At 40.5% G+C, this 25159-nt stretch overlaps 1 protein-coding gene across 3 annotated transcripts in view; it reads right to left on the bottom strand.

Annotated features, from left to right (window-relative positions):
- Window positions 1-25159, bottom strand: part of LOC139545343 (protein phosphatase Slingshot homolog 1-like) — a 75338-nt gene that overhangs the window by 24784 nt on the left and 25395 nt on the right. Inside the window, exon 1 of one of the 3 annotated variants that reach the window (XM_071353004.1) lies at window positions 411-927. The exons of the other annotated variants lie outside the window; for them this stretch is intronic. Within the exon in view, the coding sequence (XP_071209105.1) occupies window positions 411-508 (98 nt within the window). The 5' untranslated portion in view covers window positions 509-927. Of the gene's footprint in view, window positions 1-410; window positions 928-25159 lie in introns of those variants that run through there. 3 annotated transcript variants of the gene reach the window in all.

Genomic DNA, 25159 nt, shown 5'->3' with positions numbered 1-25159 from the left:
AATTGCCACTGAAAAATAGGTGTTTGATGAATATTTTACGAAATTTCTGTAGACGAAATTAACACTGGATCGGACACATGATTACTCTTCTTTTGAGCTATGGAAATTTCAAGCCAGTAGCTAGGCTATATGACATTTTACACAGAAAAGTTAGCAGGTATTGTTCCAAACAGGACATAGTACACAATAACATCCCAGTAGCCCTCCTATTGCATTTGTACACCACTGAGTATTATCTGTCATACACATCCTCCCATTCTACACAACTAAGAAGCACTGGACGCACGACTGTCTGAGAACCACACATGCTAAATTAGGAAATCTAACAGCATTTCTATTCTTGTAGATCACACACTACATTTATCTATGAGGTACCATTTCAGAACTTCGCAGCACTCTACTAAACTCACATGCGGCATATCTCGTTCTGGGTCAGCACGGCGTTCTCCACAAAATAGGGCAGCATCTCCAGCACAGCCTCCTGAGAGGACTCCAACACCAGATGCATTCTGTTGACCAGCCGGAGAGAAATCTAGCCTCTTCCCCGACCCGTCTGCAGCCCTCTTCTTTGGATCCAAGAGTCGGAGTAAAGAAATGTAAAGAGAGATCTTCAGGTCCTGACCCAATCCCTGGGTGACAGACTGACAGTTACTTAGCCCGGTCTTATCTGTGTGATGTAGGTAGGCAGCTGCCTTCTGCTGCACTGTAGTGGCACACCTCCTTCCCTCTCCATTTATCTATAGCCTACTTTTCCCCCAGTCCCTCTGTGTTTGAGTAAAGCAGTGAAGAAAAGCAAAGTCCGAGTGCTCCTGCCTGAGAGGACTTGCTGCAGCGCAGTGTCCAACCGCAGCTTGAGGCAGAGGGATGTGTCCTACCTCCCCTCCCCCAGGGACTCACACACAATTCAACCTCCTCCTCTCTCACACACACAAACGCACAGACACTGTATAGCCGGAAGTGTTACGAATCCAGAGGAGTTCAGATGCTGGACTTCCTTTTCTCAGCATGAGTTCTTCCCCAGCATGAAATCATTTCCCATCCTTAATCAATTGTAAGAAGTCAACCAAACAATGTGTCTGTCCTAGTTCTCAGCTGCAGAGCAACAACAGGTTTCCACTTCAGCAGGGGAAAATAAGGTCCTAATCCAGGATCTTATACTGCTGTCCAACAGAAACCTGCTCTCCAAGACATCAGAGAATGGCTTTCTTTCTTCCCTTCTCTGGGACCAGCAAAGCTACTTGTTCAATTGCAAAAGACAAAAGGAAACAGAGGGACTTCGGCCAACAATTCAGAATGGATGTCTTGATCTCCTTAGCTAGCAGGGGCCAGAGGCTGCATGCCACCCAACAAGTCAACTGACTCCCAGGCAGCGCTGCCAGGGAGCTCCTCACATGGGCCAAGCATGGACAGGGAGGGCAGTGAGCCTGGCACACATAGCTCTGCCCAAATCTCATTAACCTCAGGGGAGGGACCAGCCCATCTCTCTCCTTTAAGACTGGCCAATGCTGCCTGTCACTCACTTCCATCTGTCCCACACAGACCAGTGTTACTGTCAGTCACTCCACACTCGTGTCACATATGGTAATGTGTGTGTCTGGGGCGGGTTAGGAAGGGAGAACATTAGAAAGAGTTGAGTAGGTATTAGGTCTATGTTATTGTGCGAGGTAGACTCAAGTCATGACTATCCACGTGAATCAAAATAGATCAGGTTTGCAATGAATAACTTCCCTCAGACCCCCGCTCACCAACAGAGGGGAGGAGGACGTGACTAATGGGGATTAACAGCTCACGTCCTGTTGTAAATCAAGTGGAGAAGATTCAGGTCTCCCTCTCCAATATTCACCAAAGGAATGTCCTTTGCTTCAAGATACTTTTTCCCGCCGAAACTCTAACACATTCAAAAGTGAATACTGTCACAATATTCCTGACATAGAACGTGGGGAATGGTCAGAGGCGATCTATAGAACACTAATGTTATATTGTTTGTTATTTTGTGATTAAAAATGCTATAAAGGAAATACTGTAACTTGGAAAGTATACCCACTACATGTACAAAGTTTCCATCCTATGTGATGTGCATGTAATATGAAAAATGAGTGTTTTTGTTAAGAGAGGGATGTGATTTGAAGAACTAAGAAATGTTTTAGATAACTTTGTACAAGTCACGCCCCTGAGTGCAGTCAGAAAGCCTGTCAGCCTGACGGAACCACCCCTCTCGAATAAACTGTATAAAATGTTTGGTTAAGAAATGAACATACTAGACCAGCAAAGCGTTGAGCTGCAACTGCACGTTTAAAGTGGTCTGAACGTTGAATCTCAACACGAGGTAGAGACGATAAACTCACCTCTAAGACAATCACTGGTACGGCTGATTAGCTGTCCCCGGTAAAGTATCTTGAAAAGCGAATTTAAGTGAGACCATTCTACTACTCTGATCAAACCATCGTATTACGATTCTCTCATGACCCCACTGGGAACCATCGACACGGCTAACTAGCATATCTTCAAAGAACCCGTTTGGACAATCAGAGCCTTATAAGCATGCTGCGAAAAGGCCCAACCCCCTTTCCAAGGCAGCCTCGTTCTGAGAGAGATACACTGCGACCCCAGGAATTTCACGTAAATACATTCATGATTTCTTACTCAGAGGGCAGCGGTTCGTGTGCAAAGTATATGATTACTGTAAGTGAGAGTAGTTTCTAAATGTACCAATGTTAAATGTCTCTGTCCCTCTCTACCCCCCCGCCATCTCTTTTGTAACAAGCAGCCATGTTGTGTCATTCCGCTTCCGCTAGGGACCTGTTTTAAACGTATTAAGTGTGTATGTTTATTCTGTGTTAGCATTTGATTAGCTAGTAAATAAATAATTAAACCAATGTGTCGTATTGAAGGCTCGAGTTTTTGCAGATGCAATGAGGTTATGACTGCTCAGAAAGATGATATGATACAAGTTTATGATTAATAAGTTAACTGTTTATAGATGTGAAAGGTAAAGACCTTTGAGTTTAACTCTTTAAAAGAACAGCTCTCGTGGTGCCCCAGATCCTAATGATTTAATTGTTACATGATTCATTTAAATTGGGTAACAATTAAACAGTTAGGTAATTAGATAAATAATAGTCTTCAGATTGATATTAAGTCACGACCCTCCTATTTTCTCTAACACACACGTCATTCAACTAATTTAAAGGGATTTGCTGACATAGACAAAGGCAGGAGTTCTAGGACACAGATAACACCATCTCCTTGTCAACAGGAAGAGCTCAAGTCAACTGATCTCTAGGTGGAAAACTCCTTCAAAACCCATGGAAAACTATATGTGATCAATTTTGCCAGGAACAGTGGATTAGCCGAAGGCGGTGCTGCCACAAGCCTAGTGAGGTCAGCTTTGGTAGCAGAGGGAGAACCCAGGGCTGGTCTATGTGACTGGGCATTAACAGAATTACTCTTGCAGCCAGATAGATAACTTGGACCGGTCTGAACCAAGCACAGCCTGCCAGTAATCTTATCCTCTGAATCACTAGGTGTTTGCACGGTGTAATGGATTACTCTGAAGAGGACTCTCCACACAGAGACTCTCCAGAGGAGGAGTCGCTACGCGGGTTATTCCTGGACCCAGGGCTTTCTGCACACACCAGCACAATGGAAGAAAAGCCTCTTCTCAGGGCTGGCTAGCTATTGCATAAGGTTGGCGTTTGAGGAAGTTCACAGACGCTTTTGGATGGACTCAAGAGACCTACAGTGCCTTGCAAAAGTATTCATCCCCCCTTGGCGTTTTTCCTATTTTGTTGCATTACAACCTGCAATTTATATGGATTTTTATTTGGATTTCATGTAAATGGACATACACAAAATAGTCAAAATTGGTGATGTGAAAATTAAAATTAAATAAAAAATAAAAACGGAAATGTGGTGCGTGCATATGTATTCACCCCCTTTGCTATGAAGCCCCTAAATAAGATCTGGTGCAACCAATTACCTTCAGAAGTCACATAATTAGTTAGATTGCACACAGGTGGACTTTATTTAAGTGTCACATGATCTCAGTATATATACACACACCTGTTCTGAAAGGCCCCAGAGTCTGCAACACCACTAAGCAATGGGCACCACGAAGACCAAGGAGCTCTCCAAACAGGTCAGGGACAAAGTTGTGGAGAAGTACAGATCAGGGTTGGGTTATAAAAAAATATCAGAAACTTTGAACATCCAACGGAGCACCATTAAATCCATTATTAAAAAATGGAAAGAATAAGGCACCACAACAAACCTGACAAGAAAGGGCCGCCCACCAAAACACACAGACCAGGCAAGGAGGGCATTAATCAGAGGGGCAACAAAGAGACCAAAGATAACCCTGAAGGAGCTGCAAAGCTCCACAGCGGAGATTGGAGTATCTGTCCATAGGACCACTTTAAGCCGTACACTCCACAGAGCTAGGCTTTACGGAAGAGTGAAAAAAAATGAAAAAAAGCCATTGCTTAAAGAAAAAAAATAAGCAAACACGTTTGGTGTTCACCAAAAGGCACGTGGGAGACTCCCCAAACATATGGAAGAAGGTACTCTGGTCAGATGAGACTAAAATTGAGCATTTTGGCCATCAAGGAAGATGCTATGTCTGGCGCAAACCCAACACCTCTCATCACCCCGAGAACACCATGTTTTTTTTTTTATCGGCATGGACTGGGAAACTGGTCAGAATTGAAGGAATGATGGATGGTGCTAAATACAGGGAAATTCTTGAGGGAAACCTGTTTCAGTCTTCCAGAGATTTGAGACTGGGACGAAGGTACACCTTCCTGCAAGACAATGACCCTAAGCATACTGCAAAAGCAGCACTTGAGTGGTTTAAGGGGAACATTTAAATGTCTTGGAATGGCCTAGTCAACCCTCAAACCTCAATCCAATTGAGAATCTGTGGTATGACTTGAAGATTTCTGTACACCAGCGGAACCCATCCAACTTGAAGGAGCTGGAGCAGTTTTGCCTTGAAGAATGGGCAAAGATCCCAGTGGCTAGATGTGCCAAGCTTATAGAGACATACCCCAAGAGACTTGCAGCTGTAATTGCTGCAAAAGCTGGCTCTACAAAGTACTGACTTTGGGGGGAGGGTTGAATAGTTATGCACGCTCAAGTAGTTTATTTGTCTTATCTCTTGTTTGTTTCACCCCAAAAATATTTTGCATCTTCAAAGTGGTAGGCATGTTGTGTAAATCAACTGATACAAACCCCCCAAAAATCTATTTTAAATTCCAGGATGTAAGGCAACAAAATAGGAAAAATACCAAGGGGGGTGAATACTTTCACAAGCCACTGTACATGACAAACTTGACAACCTCTCCAGAACTCTCCGATCAGAAATGTCCTTAATTAAAGAAAAACTGAAATCTGTAGACGCACTACAGGCATCTACAGATGGCCTTCTAGGCAGAGGTCCTCTGTCCAGTGTCTGTGTTCTTTTGCCCATCTTTAATTTTATTGGCCAGTCTGAGATATGGCTTTTTCTTTGCAACTTTGCCTAGAAGGCCAGCATCCCGGAGTTGCCTCTTCACTGTTGAGGTTGAGACTGGTGTCTGTGGGTACTATTTAATGAAGCTGCCAGTTGAGGACTTGTGAGGCGTCTGTTTCTCAAACTAGACACCGATGTACTTGTCCTCTTGCTCAGTTGTGCACCGGGGCCTCCCACTCCTCTTTCTATTCTGGTTAGAGCCCGTTTGCGATGTTCTGTGAAGGGAGTAGTACACAGCGTTGTATGAGATCTTCAGTTTCTTGGCAATTTCTCGCATGGAATAGCCTTCATTTCTCAGAACAAGAAGAAGAGACAGACGAGTTTCAGAAGAAAGATATTTGTTTCTGTACATTTTGTGCCTGTAATCGAACTCACAAATGCTGATGCTCCAGATACTCAACTAGTCTAAAGAAGGCCAGATGTATTGCTTCTTTAAATCAGAACAACAGTTTTCAGCTGGGCTAACATAATTGCAAAGGGGTTTGATGATCAATTAGCATTTTAAAACGATAAACTTGGATTTAGCTAACACAACGTGTAATTGGAACAAAGGAGTGATGGTTGCTGATAATGGGCCTCTAAGCTTATGTAGATATTCCATTAAAAATCAGCAGTTTCCAGCTACAATAGTCATTTACAACATTAACAATGCCTACACTGTATTTCTGATCACCTTGATGTTATTTTAATGGACAAAAATGTTTGCTTTTCTTTCAAAAACGAGGACATTTCTAAGTGACCCCAAATTTTTTAACGGTAGTATATATATATTTTTTTGTTGCATTATGTAAATTTTCATAATTATTGTCTGGAATAGTAAGCCTCTTCATATAATTATTTTGTCATTGTTTTCTGTGTAGGCTTGTGGAACAGGATCCCTTTTATTTTGTTGAGGCCATAAGCGGTCATGCTTCCTATGTTAGAAATGGCGCCGGAGGTGATGGCCGCCGTTTTACGGTCTCCTAACCAATTGTTCTATTATGTGGTTTTTTCACAATATTTGGAGGGCTCGCAAACTATTACAGACTACAAAGGGAAGCACAGCCGCGAGCTGCCCAGTGACACGAGCCTACCAGACGAGCTAAATCACTTCTGTGCTCGCTTCGAGGCAAGCAACACTGAGGCATGCATGAGAGCATCAGCTGTTCCGGACGACTGTGTGATCACGCTCTCCGTAGCCGACGTGAGTAAGACCTTTAAACAGGTCAACATACACAAGGCTGCGGGACCAGACGGATTACCAGGACATGTGCTTCGGGCATGTGCTCACCAACTGGCAGGTGTCTTCACTGAAAATTTCAACATGTCCCTGATTGAGTCTGTAATACCAACATGTTTCAAGCAGACCACCATAGTCCCTGTGCCCAAGAACACAAAGGCAACCTACCTAAATGACTAGAGACCCATAGCACTCACGTCCGTAGCCATGAAGTGCTGAAAAGCTGGTAATGGCTCACATCAACACCATTATCCCAGAAATCCTAGACCCACTCCAATTTGCATACCACCCAAACAGATCCACAGATGATGCCATCTCTATTGCACTCCACACTGCCCTTTCCCACCTGGACAAAAGGAACACCTATGTGAGAATGCTATTCATTGAACACAGCTCAGCGTTCAACACCATAGTACCCTCAAAGCTCATAACTAAGCTAAGGAACCTGGGACTAAACACCTCCCTCTGGAACTGGATCCTGGACTTCCTGACGGGCCGCCCCCAGGTGGTGAGGGTAGGTAGCAACACATCTGCCACGCTGATCCTCAACACTGGAGCTCCCCAGGGGAGCGTGCTCAGTCCCCTCCTGTACTCCCTGTTCACCCACGACTGCATGGCCAGACAACTCCAACACCATCATTAAGTTTGCAGACGACAACAGTGGTAGGCCTGATCACCGACAACGACGAGACAGCCTATAGGGAGGACCTGGCCGGTGGTGCCAGAAAAACAACCTATCCCTCAACGTAACCAAGACTAAGGAGATGATTGTGGACTACAGGACAAGGAGCACCGAGCACGTCCCCATTCTCATCGACGGAGCTGTAGTGGAGCAGGTTGAGAGCTTCAAGATCCTTGGTGTCCTCATCAACAACAAACTAGAAAGGTCCAAACACACCAAGACAGTCATTAAGAGGGCACGACAAAGCCTATTCCCCCTCAGGAAACTAAAAATATTTGGCATGGGTCCTGAGATCCTCAAAAGGTTCTACAGCTGCAACATCGAGAGCATCCTGACCGGTTGCATCACTGCCTGGTACGGCAATTGCTCGGCCTCCGACCGCAAGGCACTTCAGAGGGTAGTGCGTACTAAAGGTCGACTGATTATGATTTTTCAACGCCGATACCGATTATTGGAGGACCAAAAAAAGCCGATGCCGATTAAAATCGGCCAATTTTTTAAATATTTATTTGTAATAATGACAATTACAACAATACTGAATGAACACTTATTTTAACTTAATATAATACATCAATGAAATCGATTTAGCCTCAAATAAATAATGAAACATGTTCAATTTGGTTTAAATAATGCAAAAACAAAGTGTTGGAGAAGAAAGTAAAAGTGCAATATGTGCCATGTAAAAAAGCTAACGTTTAAGTTCCTTGCTCAGAACATGAGAACATATGAAAGCTGGTGGTTCCTTTTAACATGAGTCTTAATATTCCCAGGCAAGAAGTTTTAGGTTGTATTTATTATAGGAATTATAGGACTATTTCTCTCTATACGATTTGTATTTCACATACCTTTGACTATTGGATGTTCTTATAGGCACTTTAGTATTGCCAGTGTAACAGTATAGCTTCTGTCCCTCTCCTCGCCCCTACCTGGGCTCGAAACAGGAACACATCGACAACAGCCACCCTCGAAGCAGCGTTACCCATGCAGAGCAAGGGGAACAACTTCTCCAAGTCTCAGAGCGAGTGACGTTTGAAACGCTATTAGCGCGCACCCCGCTAACTAGCTAGCCATTTCACATCGGTTACACCAGCCTAATCTCGGGAGTTGATAGGCTTGAAGTCATAAACAGCGCAATAGCTGCTGGCAAACGCACGAAAGTGCTGTTTGAATGAATGCGTACGAGCCTGCTGCTGCCTACCATCGCTCAGTCAGACTGCTCTATCAAATCATAGACTTAATTATAACACACAGAAATACGAGCCTTTGGTCATTAAAATTCGAATCCGGAAACTATCATTTAGAAAACAAAATGTTTATTCTTTCAGTGAAATACGGAACCGTTCCGTATTTTATCTAACGGATGGCATTCCTAAGTCTAAATATTGCTGTTACATTGTACAACCTTCAATGTTATGTCATAATTATGTACAATTCTGGCAAATTAATTACGGCCTTTGTTAGGAATAAATGGACTGCACACAGTTCGCAATGAGCCAGGTGGCCCAAACTGCTGAATATACCATGACTGCTTGCACGGAACGCAAGAGAAGTGACACAATTTCCCTAATTGTGTCACCTAAAGAAATTCATGTTAGCAGGCAATATTAACTAAATATGCAGGTTTAAAAATATATACTTGTGTATTGATTTTGAAGAAAGGCATTGATGTTTATGGTTAGGTACATTGGTGCAACGACAGCGCTTTTTTTCTCAAATGCGCTTGTTAAATCATCACCGTTTGTCGAAGTAGGCGCATCGATTATATGCAACGCAGGGGACGCTAGATAAACTAGTAATATCATCAACCATGTGTAGTTAACTACTGATTATGTTAAGATTGATTGTTTTTTATAAGATAAGTTTAATGCTAGCTAGCAACTTACCTTGGCTTCTTGCTGCCCTTGCGTAACAGGTAGTCAGCCTGCCACGCAGGCTCCTCGTGGAGTGCAATGGTTAGAGCGTTGGACTAGTAACCGGAAGGTTGCAAAAACGAATCCCCAAGCTGGCAAGGTAAAAATCTGTCGTTCTGCCCCTGAACAAGGCAGTTAACCCACCGTTCCTAGGCCGTCATTGAAAATAAGAATGTGTTCTTAACTGACTTGCTTTTTTTAAACGGCAAATCGGGGTCCAAAAATACCGATTACCGATTGTTATGAAAACTTGAAATCGGCCCTAATTAAAATCGGCCATTCTGATTAATCGGTCGACCTCTAGTGCGTACGGCCAAGTACATCACTGGGGCAAAGCTGCCTGCCATCCAGGACCTCTACAGCAGATGGTGTCAGAGGAAGGCCCTAAAAATTGTCAAAGACCCCAGCCACCCCAGTCATAGACTGTTCTCTCTACTACCGCATGGCAAGCGGTACCAGAGTGCCAAGTCTAGGACAAAAAGGCTTCTCAACAGTTTTTACCCCCAAGCCATAAGACTCCTGAACAGGTAACCAAATGGTTACCCGGACTATTTGCATTGTATGCCACCCCCCCCCCCCGACCCCTCTTTTACGCTGCTGCTACTCTCTGTTTATCTTATATGCATAGTCACTTTCACTATAAATTCATGTACATACTACCTCAATTGGCCCGACCAACCAGTGCTCCCGCACATTGGCTAACCGGGCTATCTGCATTGTGTCCCACCACCCGCCAACCCCTCTTTTTACGCTATTGCTACTCTCTGTTCATCATATATGCATAGTCACTTTAACCATACCTACATACTACCTCAATAAGCCTGACTAACCGGTGTCTGTATATAGCCTTGCTACTCTTATTTTCAAATGTCTTTTTACTGTTGTTTTATTTCTTTACCTACCCCCACACACATTTTTTTCGTACTATTGGTTAGAGCCTGTAAGTATGCATTTCACTGTAAGGTCTATTACACCTGTTGTATTCGGCGCACGTGACAAATAAACTTTGATTTGATTTAACACCCTGTTGTCACTTTGAAAGCACAGTTTACCAGTAGTACCAAGTAATAATTTTCTTAGATTATAATATATATATATACACATACACACATTTTTTTCCCCTTTATATAATATAAATTGTCACAGCGCTCCACTTGGTAAGAGTTTAGCCTAGCTGCTGGAACCACTGTTTCATGGAGAGTATTTAGGTATTTAGGAGATTGTATACTAGGGGTTTGTGCGCGTCCTGTTTGGGAAGACGCTTCAGCGGGTAGGATGAAGTTCAACCGTTTTTTTGTAAAACGTTTTCTTGTATGTCAGTTTCAGTCTTCCAAATGCTACACATTTCCTCTTTTTCCAAATGATGACTCAACAACATAATTTAATAGGGCAGTCGACTGGGAGTATACTTAAGTTGTATAGTTGGAACTGGAAAGGTTTGAACCAGCCAGTCAAACGTAGTAGAGTACATCTTCAACATCTAGGAACACAGATTGCTTTTTTTAACAAGAGACCCATCCGAGAGTTTCAGATCACTTCAGATTGAGAAAAGGCTGAGTAGGCCAACTTTATCACTCCACTTTCCAAAATAAATCGAGGGGAGCTGCAATTCTGATACACAGATTTGTGTCCTTTGTTTCTTCCAATGTTATTTCAGGTGCCAACGGCAGATATATTTTTGTCACTGGCAGAATCTATAATACTCCACTGATCCTTGCCAATGTCTATGCGCCAAACTGGGATGACGAAACCTTTTTTCGTGCCTTTTTATCTTCACTTCCAGATATGACCTCACATTTATACATCTTGGGAGGCGATTTTAATTGCTGGCTTAATCCTACTTTGGATCGTTCCTACAACAAATTAGCACACCTAAGTCTGCAAAGGTTATCCAACCTTTTCTTGGAGTTTGCCGTTACAGACCCCTGGCGTTTTTTCAATCCAACTTGAAGGGAATATTCATTTTTCTCCTATGTCCATCACTTATACCGGCATTGACTACTTCTTCTTGGACAACAGACTTCTTTACTCTGTACGCTCATGCTCATACAATTCCATTGTCATATCTGATCACATCTCTCTAACTTTAGCGCTATCAGTTGGTGGTGAGACTGAGCCTCGCGTACCTTGGAGTTTTAATACGCGCTTGCTGTCTGATGAAAGTTTTAACTTTGACTGCTCAGAATGATGTTTTTTTATAGATACTAACGGCACCCGCGACATTTCAGCATCTGTTCTGTGGGAGACTTTTAACCTCTCTGGGGCGCCATATTCAAATAAAATGATATAAAAATCTAACTTTCATTAAATCACACATGTAAGATACCAAATTAAAGCTACGCTCGTTGTGAATCCAGCCAACATGTCAGATTTCAAAAAGGCTTTTCGGTGAAAGCATAAGATGCTATTATCTGATGATAGCACAACAGTAAACAAAGCGAGTAGCATATTTCAACACTGCAAGCACGACACAAAACGCAGAAATAAAATATAAATCATGCCTTACCTTTGACTAAATTCTTTTGTTGGCACTCCAATATGTCCCATAAACATCACAAATGGTCCTTTTGTTCGATTAATTCCGTCGATATATATCCAAAATGTCAATTTATTTGGACCGTTTCATCCAGAAAAACACAGCTTCCAACTTTCGCCACTTCACTACAAAATATATCAAAAGTTAAATGTAAACTTTACCAAAACATTTCAAACTACTTTTGTAATACAACGTTAGGTATTTTTAAAAGTTAATAATCGATCAATTTGAAGACGGGATGATCTGTGTTCAATACAAAAAGAAAACAAACTGACGCAACTTTTTTCGTAACGTGCCTCTCTCAAAATATTTACTTCATGTGACCCTCATTTACGATAGCCCTACTTCTTCATTACACAAAGGAATAACCTCAACCGATTTCCAAGGACTGGTGACATCCAGTGGAAGCGGTAGGAACTGCAAGCAAGTCCATTAGAAATCTGGTGTCTCTAAGAAATCTCATTGAAAAGACAGTGACATCAAAAAATAAAAATTCTGAATGGTTTGTCCTCAGGGTTTTGCCTGCTACATAAGTTCTGTTATTCTCACAGACATGATTCAAACAGTTATAGAAACTTCAGAGTGTTTTCTATCCAAATCTACTAATAATATGCATATCTTATATTCTGGGGATGAGTAGCAGGCAGTTGAATTTTGGCATGCTATTTATCCGAAAGTTAAAATGCTGCCTCCTGCCCTCAAGAAGTTAATTAAGGCCTACATTAGGGGCCAAATAATTTCATACACTAGTTTTGAAAGGAAAAATAGGAAAAAGAGACTGAACTGACAATGCATTTTACAGTTAGACAGTACCTACGCTACCTCACCTTCCCCAAATGTGTACAGGGATCGACTCTCTTTACAAGCTGAATTCAATACCTTGTCAACAGGCCAAATTGAGATACTGCTGCTTAAGTCACGACATACTCACTATGAGTATTGTGACAAGGCAAGTAAATTGCTTTCTCATCAACTTCAAATTCAAACACCTAATAAATAACCAGTTTAACCTTTCTGGCGCAAGTGTTCCGCTAGCGACCCACCTCAACAACATCCGGAGAAATTGCCGAGCGCGAAATTCAAATTACAGAAATACAAGTGTCATACATCACAATAAAGCTTAACGTCTTGTCAATCCAGCCGCTGTGTCAGATTTCGAAAAGGCTTTACGGTGAAAGCACACCATGCGATTATCTGAAGACAGCGCCCTGCATACAAAAGCATGAAAAACATTTTTCAACCAGGCAGGTGCGCCACAAAAGTCAGAAATAGCGATATAATAAAAGCCTTACCTTTGAAGATCTTCTTCTGTTGGCACTCCAAAAGGTCCCAGCTACATCAAAGTCCTTCTTTATAACCCCAAAAACTCAGTTTAGCTGGCGCGCTTCATTCAATAATCCACCGGTTTCCCTCCTTCAAAATGCATACAAAATGAATCCCAAATGTCACCAATAAACTTCTCCAAACAAGTCAAACAACGTTTATAATCAAACCTCAGCTACCCTAATACGTAAATAAACAATCAAATTTAAGATGGAGAATCGTTATTGTCTTTACCTGGAGATAAACAACAAAGAAAACACTACAGCCAAAATGGAAGCCACTTACAAAAACTACAAATTCTAGCAAATTCTTCCATAAACAAGCCTGAAACTCTTTCTAAAGACTGTTGACATCTAGTGGAAGCCCTAGGAACTGCAATCTGGGAGGATTTCGCCTCATAATAAACATGACAGCCATTGAAAACAGTGGTAGGCTGAATATCTTTTTGGGGGGGATGGTTTGTCCTCGGGGTTTTGCCGGCCATATTAGTTCTGCTATACACAGACATTATTTTAACAGTTTTAGAAACTTCAGAGTGTTTTCTATCCAAATCTACCAATTATATGCATATCCTAGCTTCTGGGCCTGAGTAACAGGCAGTTTACTTTGGGCATGCTTTTCATCCGGACGTCAAAATACTGCCCCCTAGCCCAAAGAGGTTTTAAGGTCTTCTATGTGTCTTTTTCCACTTTGGAAAAATCTGCTGACCCCTCTGCTCTTTACATTTTTTAATACTTTAACTGACCCAACAATTGATTCAGTCTCCAAGCTTCAATTGGAGGAACCTATCACCATGGAATAGATTTCAGAAGCGGCACGTGCAATGCAAGGTGGTAAAAGTCCTGAACCAGATGGGTACCCAAAATAATTTTATAAGAAGTTTCTAGATAAATTAGCCCCGCTCTTGATTAATATGTTTATTGAATCCGACTCTCTGCCTTTATCCTTAACTTATTTGGGGTAGGGGGCAGTATTTTCACATCCGGATGAAAAGCGTGCCCACAGTAAACGGCCTGCAACTCAGCCATAAAAGCTAGAATATGCATTATTAGTAGAATTGGATAGAAAACACTCTGAGGTTTCTAAAACAGTTTGAATGATGTCTGTGGGTATAACAGAACTCATATGGCAAGCGAAAGCCTGGGGGAAAATCCAACTAGGAAGTGGGAAATCTGAGGTTGGTCGATTTTCAACTCAGCTCCCATTGAAGATAGTGGGATATTGGTAATGTTGCACTTCCTAAGGCTTCCACTAGATGTCAACAGTCTTTAGAACCTTGTCTGATGCTTCTACTGTGAGGTGGGGCCGAATAGGAGGGGATTGAGTAAGGTCTACCATGAGCTGACCATGGGCATTCATGTGAGAGCGAGCTCTGTTTCATCGCACTTCTGAAGACAAAGGAATTCTCCGGTTGGAACATTATTGAAGAATTATGTTAAAAACAACCTAAAGATTGATTCAAAACTTCGTTTGTCATGTTTCTACGGACTGTAATATAACTTTTTTAACTTTTCGTCCGTACTTTCTGCTGGACTTGCCCGCGTGTCGTGTGTTTGGAAAGTGTACTGAACTTTAGAACAACAAGGAGGAATTGGGACATAAATGATGGACATTATCGAAGAAAAAAAAATATATATTGTGGAACTGGGATTCCTGGGAGTGCATTCTGATAAAGATCATCAAAGGTAAGTGAATGTTTATAATGTTATTTCTGACTTTTGTTGACTGCACCGATATGGCGGATATATTTTTGTCTTGATTGGGCTCTGAGCGCCGACCTCAGATTATTGCATGGTTTGCTTTTTCCGTAAAGCTTTTTTGAAATCTGACACAGCGGTTGCATTACGGAGAAGTGCATCTAAAATTCCATGCATAACACTTGTATTTTCATCAACATTTACAATGAGTATTTCTGTAAATTGATGCGGCTCTCTGCAAAATCACTGGATGTTTTGGAACTACTGAACGTAACGCGCCAATGTAAACTCACACTGTGGCTGGATTTACAACAAGTGTATCTTTAAAATGGTGTAAAATACATGTATGTTTGAGGAATTTTAATTATGGGATTTCTGTTGTTTTGAATTTGGCGCCCTGCAGTTTCACTGGCTGTTGAAGAGGTGGGACGCTACCGTCCCACGTACCCTAGAGAGGTTAACACAGGGCTCCATTTCATTGATATTGAAAAATAATAAAAAGACCCTCTCCTGCGGGTCCTATCACCCAATCTCACTGCTCAATGTGGATGTTAAGCTCTTCGCTAAACTATTAGCTATGCGTTTGGAGTCAGTCTTACCATCTGTTACTTCCTCTGACCAGACAGGTCTAATAAAATAAAATAAAAAATACATTAATTTTTCTAATATCAGAAGACTCTTTAATGTTACGTATAATCCCCTCTATCTCAAAGCTCCCAGAAATTCTAATCTCGCTAGATGCTGAGAAGGTTTTTGATAGAGTGGTGTGGGGCTACTTTTTTCATATCTTAGAAAAATTAATTGCTTGGATCAAGTTACTATACACTTCTCCACTTGCATCTGTCAGAACGAATAACATCCACTCAGCCTATTTCCCTCTCTTCAGAGGCACTAGACAGGGGTGTTCAATGTCTCCCTTCCTTTTTGTCATCGAGCCCCTTGCAATTGCATTTAGATCCAACTCGCATAAAACGGGAGTGTTCAGAGGTGACATCGAACAGAGGGTCTCACTTTATACTGATGATCTGCTTCTCCATATTTCAAACCCCGATATATCCTTACCCATTGTGCTATCTGTTCTTAACTTCTCTAGGATAGGGGGCAGCATTTGGAATTTTGGATGAAAAGCATGCCCAAATTAAACTGCCTGCTACTCATGCCCAGAAGCTAAGATATGCATATTATTAGTAGATTTGGATAGAAAACACTCTGAAGTTTCTAAAACAGTTTGAATCATGTCTGTGACTATAACATAACTTATTTGGCAAGCGAAACCCTGAGGACAAACCATTCAGATTAATTTTTTTAGGTCACTTTTCAATGGGTTTTCATTGGGAATCCAGATTTCTAAGGGACCTTCTTGCAGTTCCTATCGCTTCCACTGGATGTCAACAGTCTTTAGAAATTGGTTGAGGTTTTTCCTTTGAGAAATGAAGTAAAACTGTTCAGAATGAGGGTAGAGGGAAGTGTACTCTTTTGTTAGAGGCGCGTGACCTGAAAGCTAGCTACACTTTGTTTTATTTTATTGAACACAGTATATCCCGTCTTCAATTTTATCGATTATTTACGTTAAAATAATACCTAAAGTTGTATTACAAAAGTAGTTTGAAATGTTTGGACAAATCTTACAGGTAACTTTTGTAGTCATGTTGCGCAAGTTGGAACCGGTGTTTTTCTGGATCAAACGCACCAAATAAAATGGACATTTTGGATATATATCGACGGAATTAATCGAACAAAAGGACCATTTGTGATGTTTATGGGACATATTGGAGTGCCAACAGAAGAAGCTCGTCAAAGGTAAGGCATGAATTATATCTTTATTTCGGCGTTTTGTGTTGCGCCTGGAGGGTTGAAATATGGTCTGTGTTCGTTTGCTTGGTTGCTATCCTCAGATAATAGCATTGTTTGCTTTCGCAGTAAAGCTTTTTTGAAATCTGACACGTTGGCTGGATTCATAACAAGTGTAGCTTTAATTTGGTATATTGAATGTGTGATTTCATGAAAGTTAAATTTTTAATAGTAATTTATTTGAATTTGGCGCTCTGCATTTTCACTGGATGTTGGCCAGTTGGAACGCTAGCGTCCCACATATCCCAGAGAGGTTAATGCATTTGCCCTAGTCTCTGGTTACAAGTTAAATCTGAATAAGAGCGAGCTTTTCCCTCTAAATGTGGCAGCTGGTAAATATCTATTACACACATTGCCTTTCAGACTAGTTCTCAACAAATGTACATACTTGGGGGTACATGTCACAGACAAATTTGATAACCTTTTGTAGGGCAATTTTTACTCCTCTCCTTACTACTGTAGGGTGGAAAAAGATTTTGAACGATGCTCACTACTCCCCCTATCATTAGCAGGTTGTATTAATTTGGTTAAGAATGAATACCCTTCCTAAATCCTCCTACCTTTTTCAATGTATACCTATTTTAATTCCCAAATCTTTTTTCTGCAAACTCGATGGGATCATTTCACACTTTCACAGAAAAAAATCCAAGGATCCTCAAGGTGTTCCCTCAAACTCCTAAACCCTTAGGGGGCATAGCCCTACCTAATTTCCAGTTATATTATTGGGCTGCCAACTTCCATGTAATCCAGTACTGGATTCATGCAGGTACCCCACATCTCATTCCAGCATGGTTGAAGATAAAATCTTCCTCATGCAGGTACCCCACATCTCATTCCAGCATGGTTGAAGATAAAATCTTCCTCATGTCCTCACTGGCTGCTTTGGTGCATTCCCCTATCTATTCTACTACTTCAAGTTATACCAAAAACATTTTAGTTAAAACCACTCAAGATCTGGAACCAGTTTAGACGTCACATTGGTTTGCAAACCTATTCATTAAAGGCCACTCTGCTCAGAAATCACATTTTCCATCCATTCAATGATTTGTATAGACAGCATGTTTGCATCGTTCCAACAACTCAGCTAAATTCCATCTTCTGAAAATTCATTTCTTTAGATATCTACAAATGCGTAGATATGACCTCAATTCCCCACTCTTCCTGTGGGCCCTCCCACTGATGAATTTTTCACACCATCGCCAACAGTAAAAGGTAATATTTCTTATAGCTATGATCAAATGTACTCTTCACAATCCTTCATTTGCAGCTATTATGGGAACAGGATCTAGGTGATGAGTTTACTGATGACACATGGGAAGATATTCTGTACCGTGTCCACTCTTCTATTTGTGCCAAATATGGTTTGATCCAATGCAAAATCCTACACCGCACTCACTGGACTGAACGCAGGCTTTCTAAGATCTATCCTGATGTCGACCCCATTTCCGACAGGTCTGCCATAACATCATTATTTGGGTAATACCTGATACTATAACATGACTAAAATACACATCTGACTTTGTAGCCTTTGTTGGCAAGAAGCTTGATTTTACTTCTGTGGAAGTCGCCCACCCCTCCCTCTCATTTTGTGTGGATTAAAGATGTATTACACTTTAGTAAATTGGAGAAGATAAAATATACCCTACGGGTTCTTCTGACAAATTCTACTGAATGTGGAAACCTTTCTTTACCTATGTAGAGACACTACAATTTCCCTCTACAGTAAACTGCCTACCTAAGCTTTGTATTTAATTGATCTACCTTTGTTAGTGTTTAATATTAGCCTGTCTTACTATTATAATTTTACTATTCGTTGTGAAGACTAGCCATGTTTTATGTTTTTATTTTTTTTGTGCACCTTGTTCCTAATGTATGTTTTGTCATGAAAATATTACTTAAGCATTTTATATTTTCGTATGGGCTAATACATTCCTACCTTTAAAAAGCATGTTCCCATGGTATATCGAATGTATAAAAACATGTGCAATGTAATGTATTTAAAACATTGTTTATTGTAACTATAAGAAAATGCCAATAAAGAGAGTTGTAAAAATAATCAGATTAAGACTCAACGTCGATTTCAAGCTCAATATCCGATCCTCCATCCGACTCCAACTCATCGATATTCTGCAGCATTTGCAATGCTGTCAGTGCGTCCATTCATTTGGTTTGGCTTGCCATTGTGAACTACACACATTATGTTGTACTCAGTGTCGGATTCGACTATGAGGGGAAACTATATACAATTTCCAGCCTTCCATAATAAAATAATTAGACCACCCACAATGCCCACCATTCTTCATCATTACACTATTATTCTAAATTCAAATAGTCTTCACCCTCACCATTCAAATCAAATCACACTCTTCACCCTCATCATCATTCAGTGCATTGAAATCACATGCACTATTATCAGTTTAATCGCCCATTCAGCCATTGACGACAGAATAGCATATTAAAATAAATTGTATTATGTTACAAGATTTTGCTTAGTAGCCAGAGCAATGCTGCCGTGCGAGTGTACACATGCAGAATGAATAGACAGCACGGATATTCTTGGAAAAAGTTACATTTGGAAATAGAGCTGCACCTCTTGAATTTTGAAAGTTAATTGACAAAGAGTCATAGAAACTGCAGAATATTATATTTCTGATACTATATAGTAATCTATATGTGTTACCTGCATATTAATCTGAAAGAGGATTTAAAAAAGTGATGATCCTTTCCCTGCATCTGTCAATAACAAGACACGTCCATCTCTTCAAGTACAATTTGATAACTGATAGACAATAGGCTAACTCTTATTATGTGTGAAATACTTTCAATGGGGCGGCTGTGCAGGCTGACTGGCATCATTTGTTTCCTGCTCATTAACTTGGATATCAAGGATATGTTTTTGCATTATTCTAAAAGGTCTACTGCAACACTAAAATACATTCAATTAGTAAAAGAGTTACAGTAAATAAAAGAGTCCTGAAACAGCTTATTTTTACAAAGTAAAATGTAAAAGAGAACGGTATCAACCTGCAAGTCACACGGTCAAATTATTAAACGCCAAAGCTGATTAATATGCATAACAAACTCATTACACTTTAGTTCTATATTATACTGAACAAAAATATAAAACTCAACATGTAAAGTGTTGGTCCCATGTTTTAGGAGCTGAAATAAAAGATCCAAAACATTTTCCATACGCAGAACAAAAGCTTATTTCTCAAATGTTATGTACAAATTTGTTTACATCCCTGTTAGTGAGCATTTCTCCTTTGCCAGGATAATCCATCCACCTGACAGGTGTGGCATATCATGAAGCTGAATAAACAGCATGATCATTACACAGGTGCACCTTGTGCTGGGGACAATAAAATGGCACTAAAATGTGCAGTTGTGTCACACAACACAATGCCACAAACGTCTCAAGTTGAGGGAGAGTGCAATTAGCATGATGTCTGCAGGAATGTCCACCAGAGCTGTTACCAGAGAATTTAATGTTAATTTCTCTACCATAACCCACCTCCGTCATAAAACTGAGGAGTATTTCAGTCTTCAATAAAGCCCTTTTGTGGGGAGAAACTAATTCTGATTGGCTGGGCCTGGCTCCCCAGCGGCTGGGCCTGGCTCCCCAGCGGCATGGCCTGTGCCCTCCCAGGCCCACCCATGGCGGCACCCCTGCCCATTCATGCGAAATCCATAGACTCATTCAAATATTTGAAATATTTGCATGTTGCGTTTATATTTTTGTTCAGTATAAAATCAAACCTCTTCACCCAGTTAGGCCTAATTTAAGGTTGATTTTATAGTAACTTGCACAATTATCACTCATTCCATCCATTTGTCATTCATTCAGTGTGCTGGCAGTGTCTGAGGAGGGTCATTTCAGCATCTCTGTGGGAAGACTGAGAAAAGTAAAACATAAAAGAGAATGGGATCAACCCACAGGCGCGTGATCAAATTATATTGCTGCTGATATATAGGCATAACAAACTCATCATTACACTATTGTCTTTCTAAATAAAATCAACATCTTACCCTCCTTATCATTCAGTTAGGCCTAAGTTAAATTCAATTGTGAAGTAAGGTGCACAATTATCACCCATGTATCTATTTGTCATTTATTTAGTAAGGAGAAAAAAAGACTCATAAGCACCTGGCTGCGTACCAATGTCCTACAGCATATTGTCTTGACTGATTAAGTTGGGAATAGGTGTGAAAAAAGACTTGTGAAAAGGCTCAATGCTTTTCTGATTGTAATTTCAAAATTTGAACAAATGAGCAGTGTAAAATACAAACATTTAGGAAAAGTCAGGACACAGCTTTTTTTTTAGGGGCATATTTTTTTACATTTATGAAATAAAACGTCAATGGCCGTTGGCCTATGGCGGTTCTAGCGTTAAAGGCCATGACTGTTTATTTAAATATATACAAAATCTCCAAACTTTTGTCTTGTTTTATAGCACTATTAAATGCTCCAGGGTTAATTTCGTTAGCGTTTTGGCATGTTTTTCTAGATTTAGAACATAAAATGTATAAAGCAAATATTATCCCTTAGGTCTAGCAAGGCAAATACTTCAATTGTTTAAGAATATGTTGCAGAACAGTGATTAAAATGTTTTCAGAATATTGACAAAAAAATATATTGACTCCAGTGACAGAGTTCACAGATACGAGTTGACAACAGATACTGAAAACAGACATGTTTGCCTCTAAAAATAAAAGTTCAATACAAACATTTGTAAAATATGGAAAATTATTCATTTGAAAATCCCCAATAAAAACAACAATCACATCTTTCAGCACTTTGATAGAGTTGATAGAGTTGACAAATTGAATTATTCTTTCAAGAGGTATACATACACAGTAGCAATTTTGTTTTTCCTCAGTTGCTTTATGAGTAAAACCTAATTAAAATGTAACATACTTGAACCAAAACTCATATTCAGTCTTAATCCATCAGCAGGTGGTTGACAGTTTATGGTTGTCACCATGTTGATTCCAATATTGTTTGTTAAATCTATCAAAAGTATAAAACTTTACTGACCATGAATGGTCTTGTTGCACTACATGTAATGAAGACATGAAGGGGTCCTCAAAATATCCACAACACTGCTTGCTCATTCCTGATTAATTTAGGATTTTAGACAAATTTCCAAATCTCCAGACACATCTTTTAGGAAACACAATTTTGAGAGAAAACTTCTTTAAAGTCACAGAGGGCTATTGCAAGAAACTATATTAGATCATTTCCCAGTTAATATTCATTATTGCCAGTTATTATTTTAAAAACACTTTATTGGAGAGTTTGAAATTGGGATCCTTTGCTCTGGACACGGGCTTTTCCAGGCATAGAGCCAACATGGAAATGAATATTGAAAGTATTTAGAAAATACCCAAAACTAATATTTTCCCTTATAAAATTCCCCTAGATGTAAATATTTAGCTCAAATAATGCAAAAATAAATGAAATACATTTCCCTGTCGGACAAGGATTTTCAAGAATCTCTGAGCTAATTTCCTGCTATTCTACACTTTTTTGACCCACCTAAACTCTTAACAAAATTGTGTCCCATCAACCCAGTTTCTAATCCCCACCCAAGAGGGAATGGCCATAACCCACTTTTTGGTAAACACTGCCCAACATGGACAATTACATTTTCTTTTTCCCTTTTAGGATGCTACAGACACACAGTAGATGCCAGGAACAGAGGACAATATGTTTTATATATACTGAAAAATATATAAAACGCGACATGCAACAATTCCAAAGATTCTACTGAGTTACAGTTAATGTATTAGGCCGGGATCTATGGATTTCACATGACTGGGAAATCAGTTATGCATCTGTTGGGCACAGATACCTTAAAAAAAGGTAGGGGCGTAGATCAGAAAATGTGTCCATCTGGTGTGACCACCATTTGCCTCCTGCAGCGAAACACATCTCCTTTGCATAGAGTTGATCAGGCTGTTGATTGTGGCCTGTGGAATGTTGTCCCACTCCTCTTCAATGGCTGTGCGAAGTTGCTGGATATTGGCAGGAACTGGAACACGCTGTCAAACACGTCGATCCAGAGCATCACAAACATGCTCAATGGGTGACGTCTGGTGAGTATGCAGGCCATGGAAGAACTGGGCCATTTTCAGTTTCCAGGAATTGTGTACAGATCCTTGCGACATGGGGCCGTGTAACATAATGCTGAAACATGAGGTGATGGCGGGTGATGAATGACACAATGGGCCTCAGGATTTTGTTTACACGGTATCTCTGTGCATTCAAATTGCCATTGATAAAACGCAATCGTGTTCGTTGTCCGTAGCTCATGCCTGTCCATAATCTCACCGCCACCATGGGGCACTCTGTTCACAACTTGGACATCAGCAAACCGCTCGCCCACACGACACCATACACATGGTCTGCGGTTGGGAGGCCGGTTGGACATACTACCAAAATCCTCTAGAATGATGTTGAAGGCAGCTTATGGTACAGAGATGAAAATGTAATTCTATGGCAACAGCTCTGGTGGACATTCCTGCAGTCAGCATGCCAATTGCATGCTGCTTCAAAACTGTAGACATCTGTGGCATTGTTGAGTGACAAACCTGCAGATTTTAGAGTGGCCTTTTACTGTCCCCAGCACAAAATGCACCTGTGTAATGATCATGCTGTTTAATCAGCTTCTTGATATGCCACACCTGTCAGGTGGATGGACTATATTGGCAAAGGAGAAATGCTCACTAACAGGAATGTAAACAAATTTTGTGCATATGGAACATTTCTGGGATCTTTTATTTCAGCTCATGAAACACGGGACCAACACTTTACATGTTGTGTTTATATTTTTGTTCAGTGTACAATGTTTTCATGAGTCAGGTGGTGGAATGAACCTTAAATAAAATATGTAATGTGTCCACCTGTCTACTAAAAGTAAATATATTGCATTATGTAAGTGGAGGGGTTTCTGGCAGTTAAATTGCATAATGTTGTAGTGTACAATATCCCATACCGAACCGCTGAGACCTGGAAGCAAGACAGGCCTTAAATAGTATCTCATGGATATCATTCCTGAATACGTGCATCACTTTGAGTGCTAAAATCCAAAATTGCATTACCAGAAGAAAGTACGTTCTCAGAAGAAAATCCTTGAGTAGTTTACACACTGTACAAAATCTAGTTAAGGTCACAACCAGTGGTTGTAAATGGTTCAGGTAACAGAACTGAAAAATAAAACATTTTGAGGAACAGGAACGAAAGTGATATACTGTTTTGGGAACAGAACTGTTATTTTAAAAACATGGGAACTAGTTATTAACATTGACGTTCCGGGCATTTTTTTCAGTCCCACAAAAAACCCTCACTCTAACTCAGGAACATATTCCAGTGTCTGCCTGCCAGCTGGAAATCCTTGCCAGTGTTTGTGCGCGTATGTAGGCAACCTCCCCCTCTGAAGCTTAGGCTACTGTATCCTACTGATGTTACAAGTGTGATTTAGGAATTAGGGAGAGATTTGTAATTAGAGAAGAGTTGATTATCTTTTTCAATGCTAGTTATGGACACTACAGTTTATGCTTCACATTGGATTTATTAATGAAAAATGTAAGACGTGTTTTTAATTCTGGGGCCGCTCTGCGCACACACAAGTTTGCTAGCTACAGTAGGTCTGGTGGAAGTTAAGCCAACTCTTGGAAGTTCAAAGACATTCAAAGTTCCTCCATAGAAGCCGCTTCTCTGTAGCTATAATTCTGTGGGCTTTACTCTGATAATGCATGTCGTAACAATGCCCAGCGCATCAAACCAAGCCTCCTCTAGTGGTCTCCCCATCCGCAAATTCAGTCGCATTCCACGCCCTACACTTGTCTGTCCATCACGCATGCAAGTAACTATAGCCTAGGCAGCCAATAACGCCCATGCACAAATCGGCTGCCTAGGCTAAAACAAGTGGTGTAAAGTACTCAAGTCATTTTTTGAGGGTATCTGAACTTTATATTTTTGCCAACTTTTACATCAGTACATTCCTGTAGAAAATAATGTACTTTTTACTCCATACATTTTCCCTCACACCCAAAAGTACTCGTTACATTGACAGGAAAATGGTCCAATTCACACACTTATCAAGAGAACATCCCTGCTCATCCCTACTGCCTCTGATCGGTCGGACTCACTAAACACATATGCTTTGTTTGAAAATTATGTCTTGAGTGTTGGAGTATGACCTTGGCTAGCCGTAAATAAAAATTAAATAAAAATTGTGCCATCTTGTTTGCTTAACCTCTTTGGGCTGCAGGGGCAGTATTGAGTAGCCTGGATAAAAGGTGCCCATTTCAAACGGCCTCGTACTCAATTCTTGCTCGTACAATATGCATATTATTTTACTATTGGATAGAAAACACTCTCTAGTTTCTAAAACCGTTTGAATTATATCTGTGAGTAAAACAGAACT

Source organism: Salvelinus alpinus, chromosome 19 (assembly GCF_045679555.1).
Source record: "Salvelinus alpinus chromosome 19, SLU_Salpinus.1, whole genome shotgun sequence".
Lineage (NCBI taxonomy): Eukaryota > Metazoa > Chordata > Actinopteri > Salmoniformes > Salmonidae > Salvelinus > Salvelinus alpinus.
Note: the sequence above shows the minus strand (reverse complement) of the source record. Positions and strands in the feature narration are given on the sequence as shown.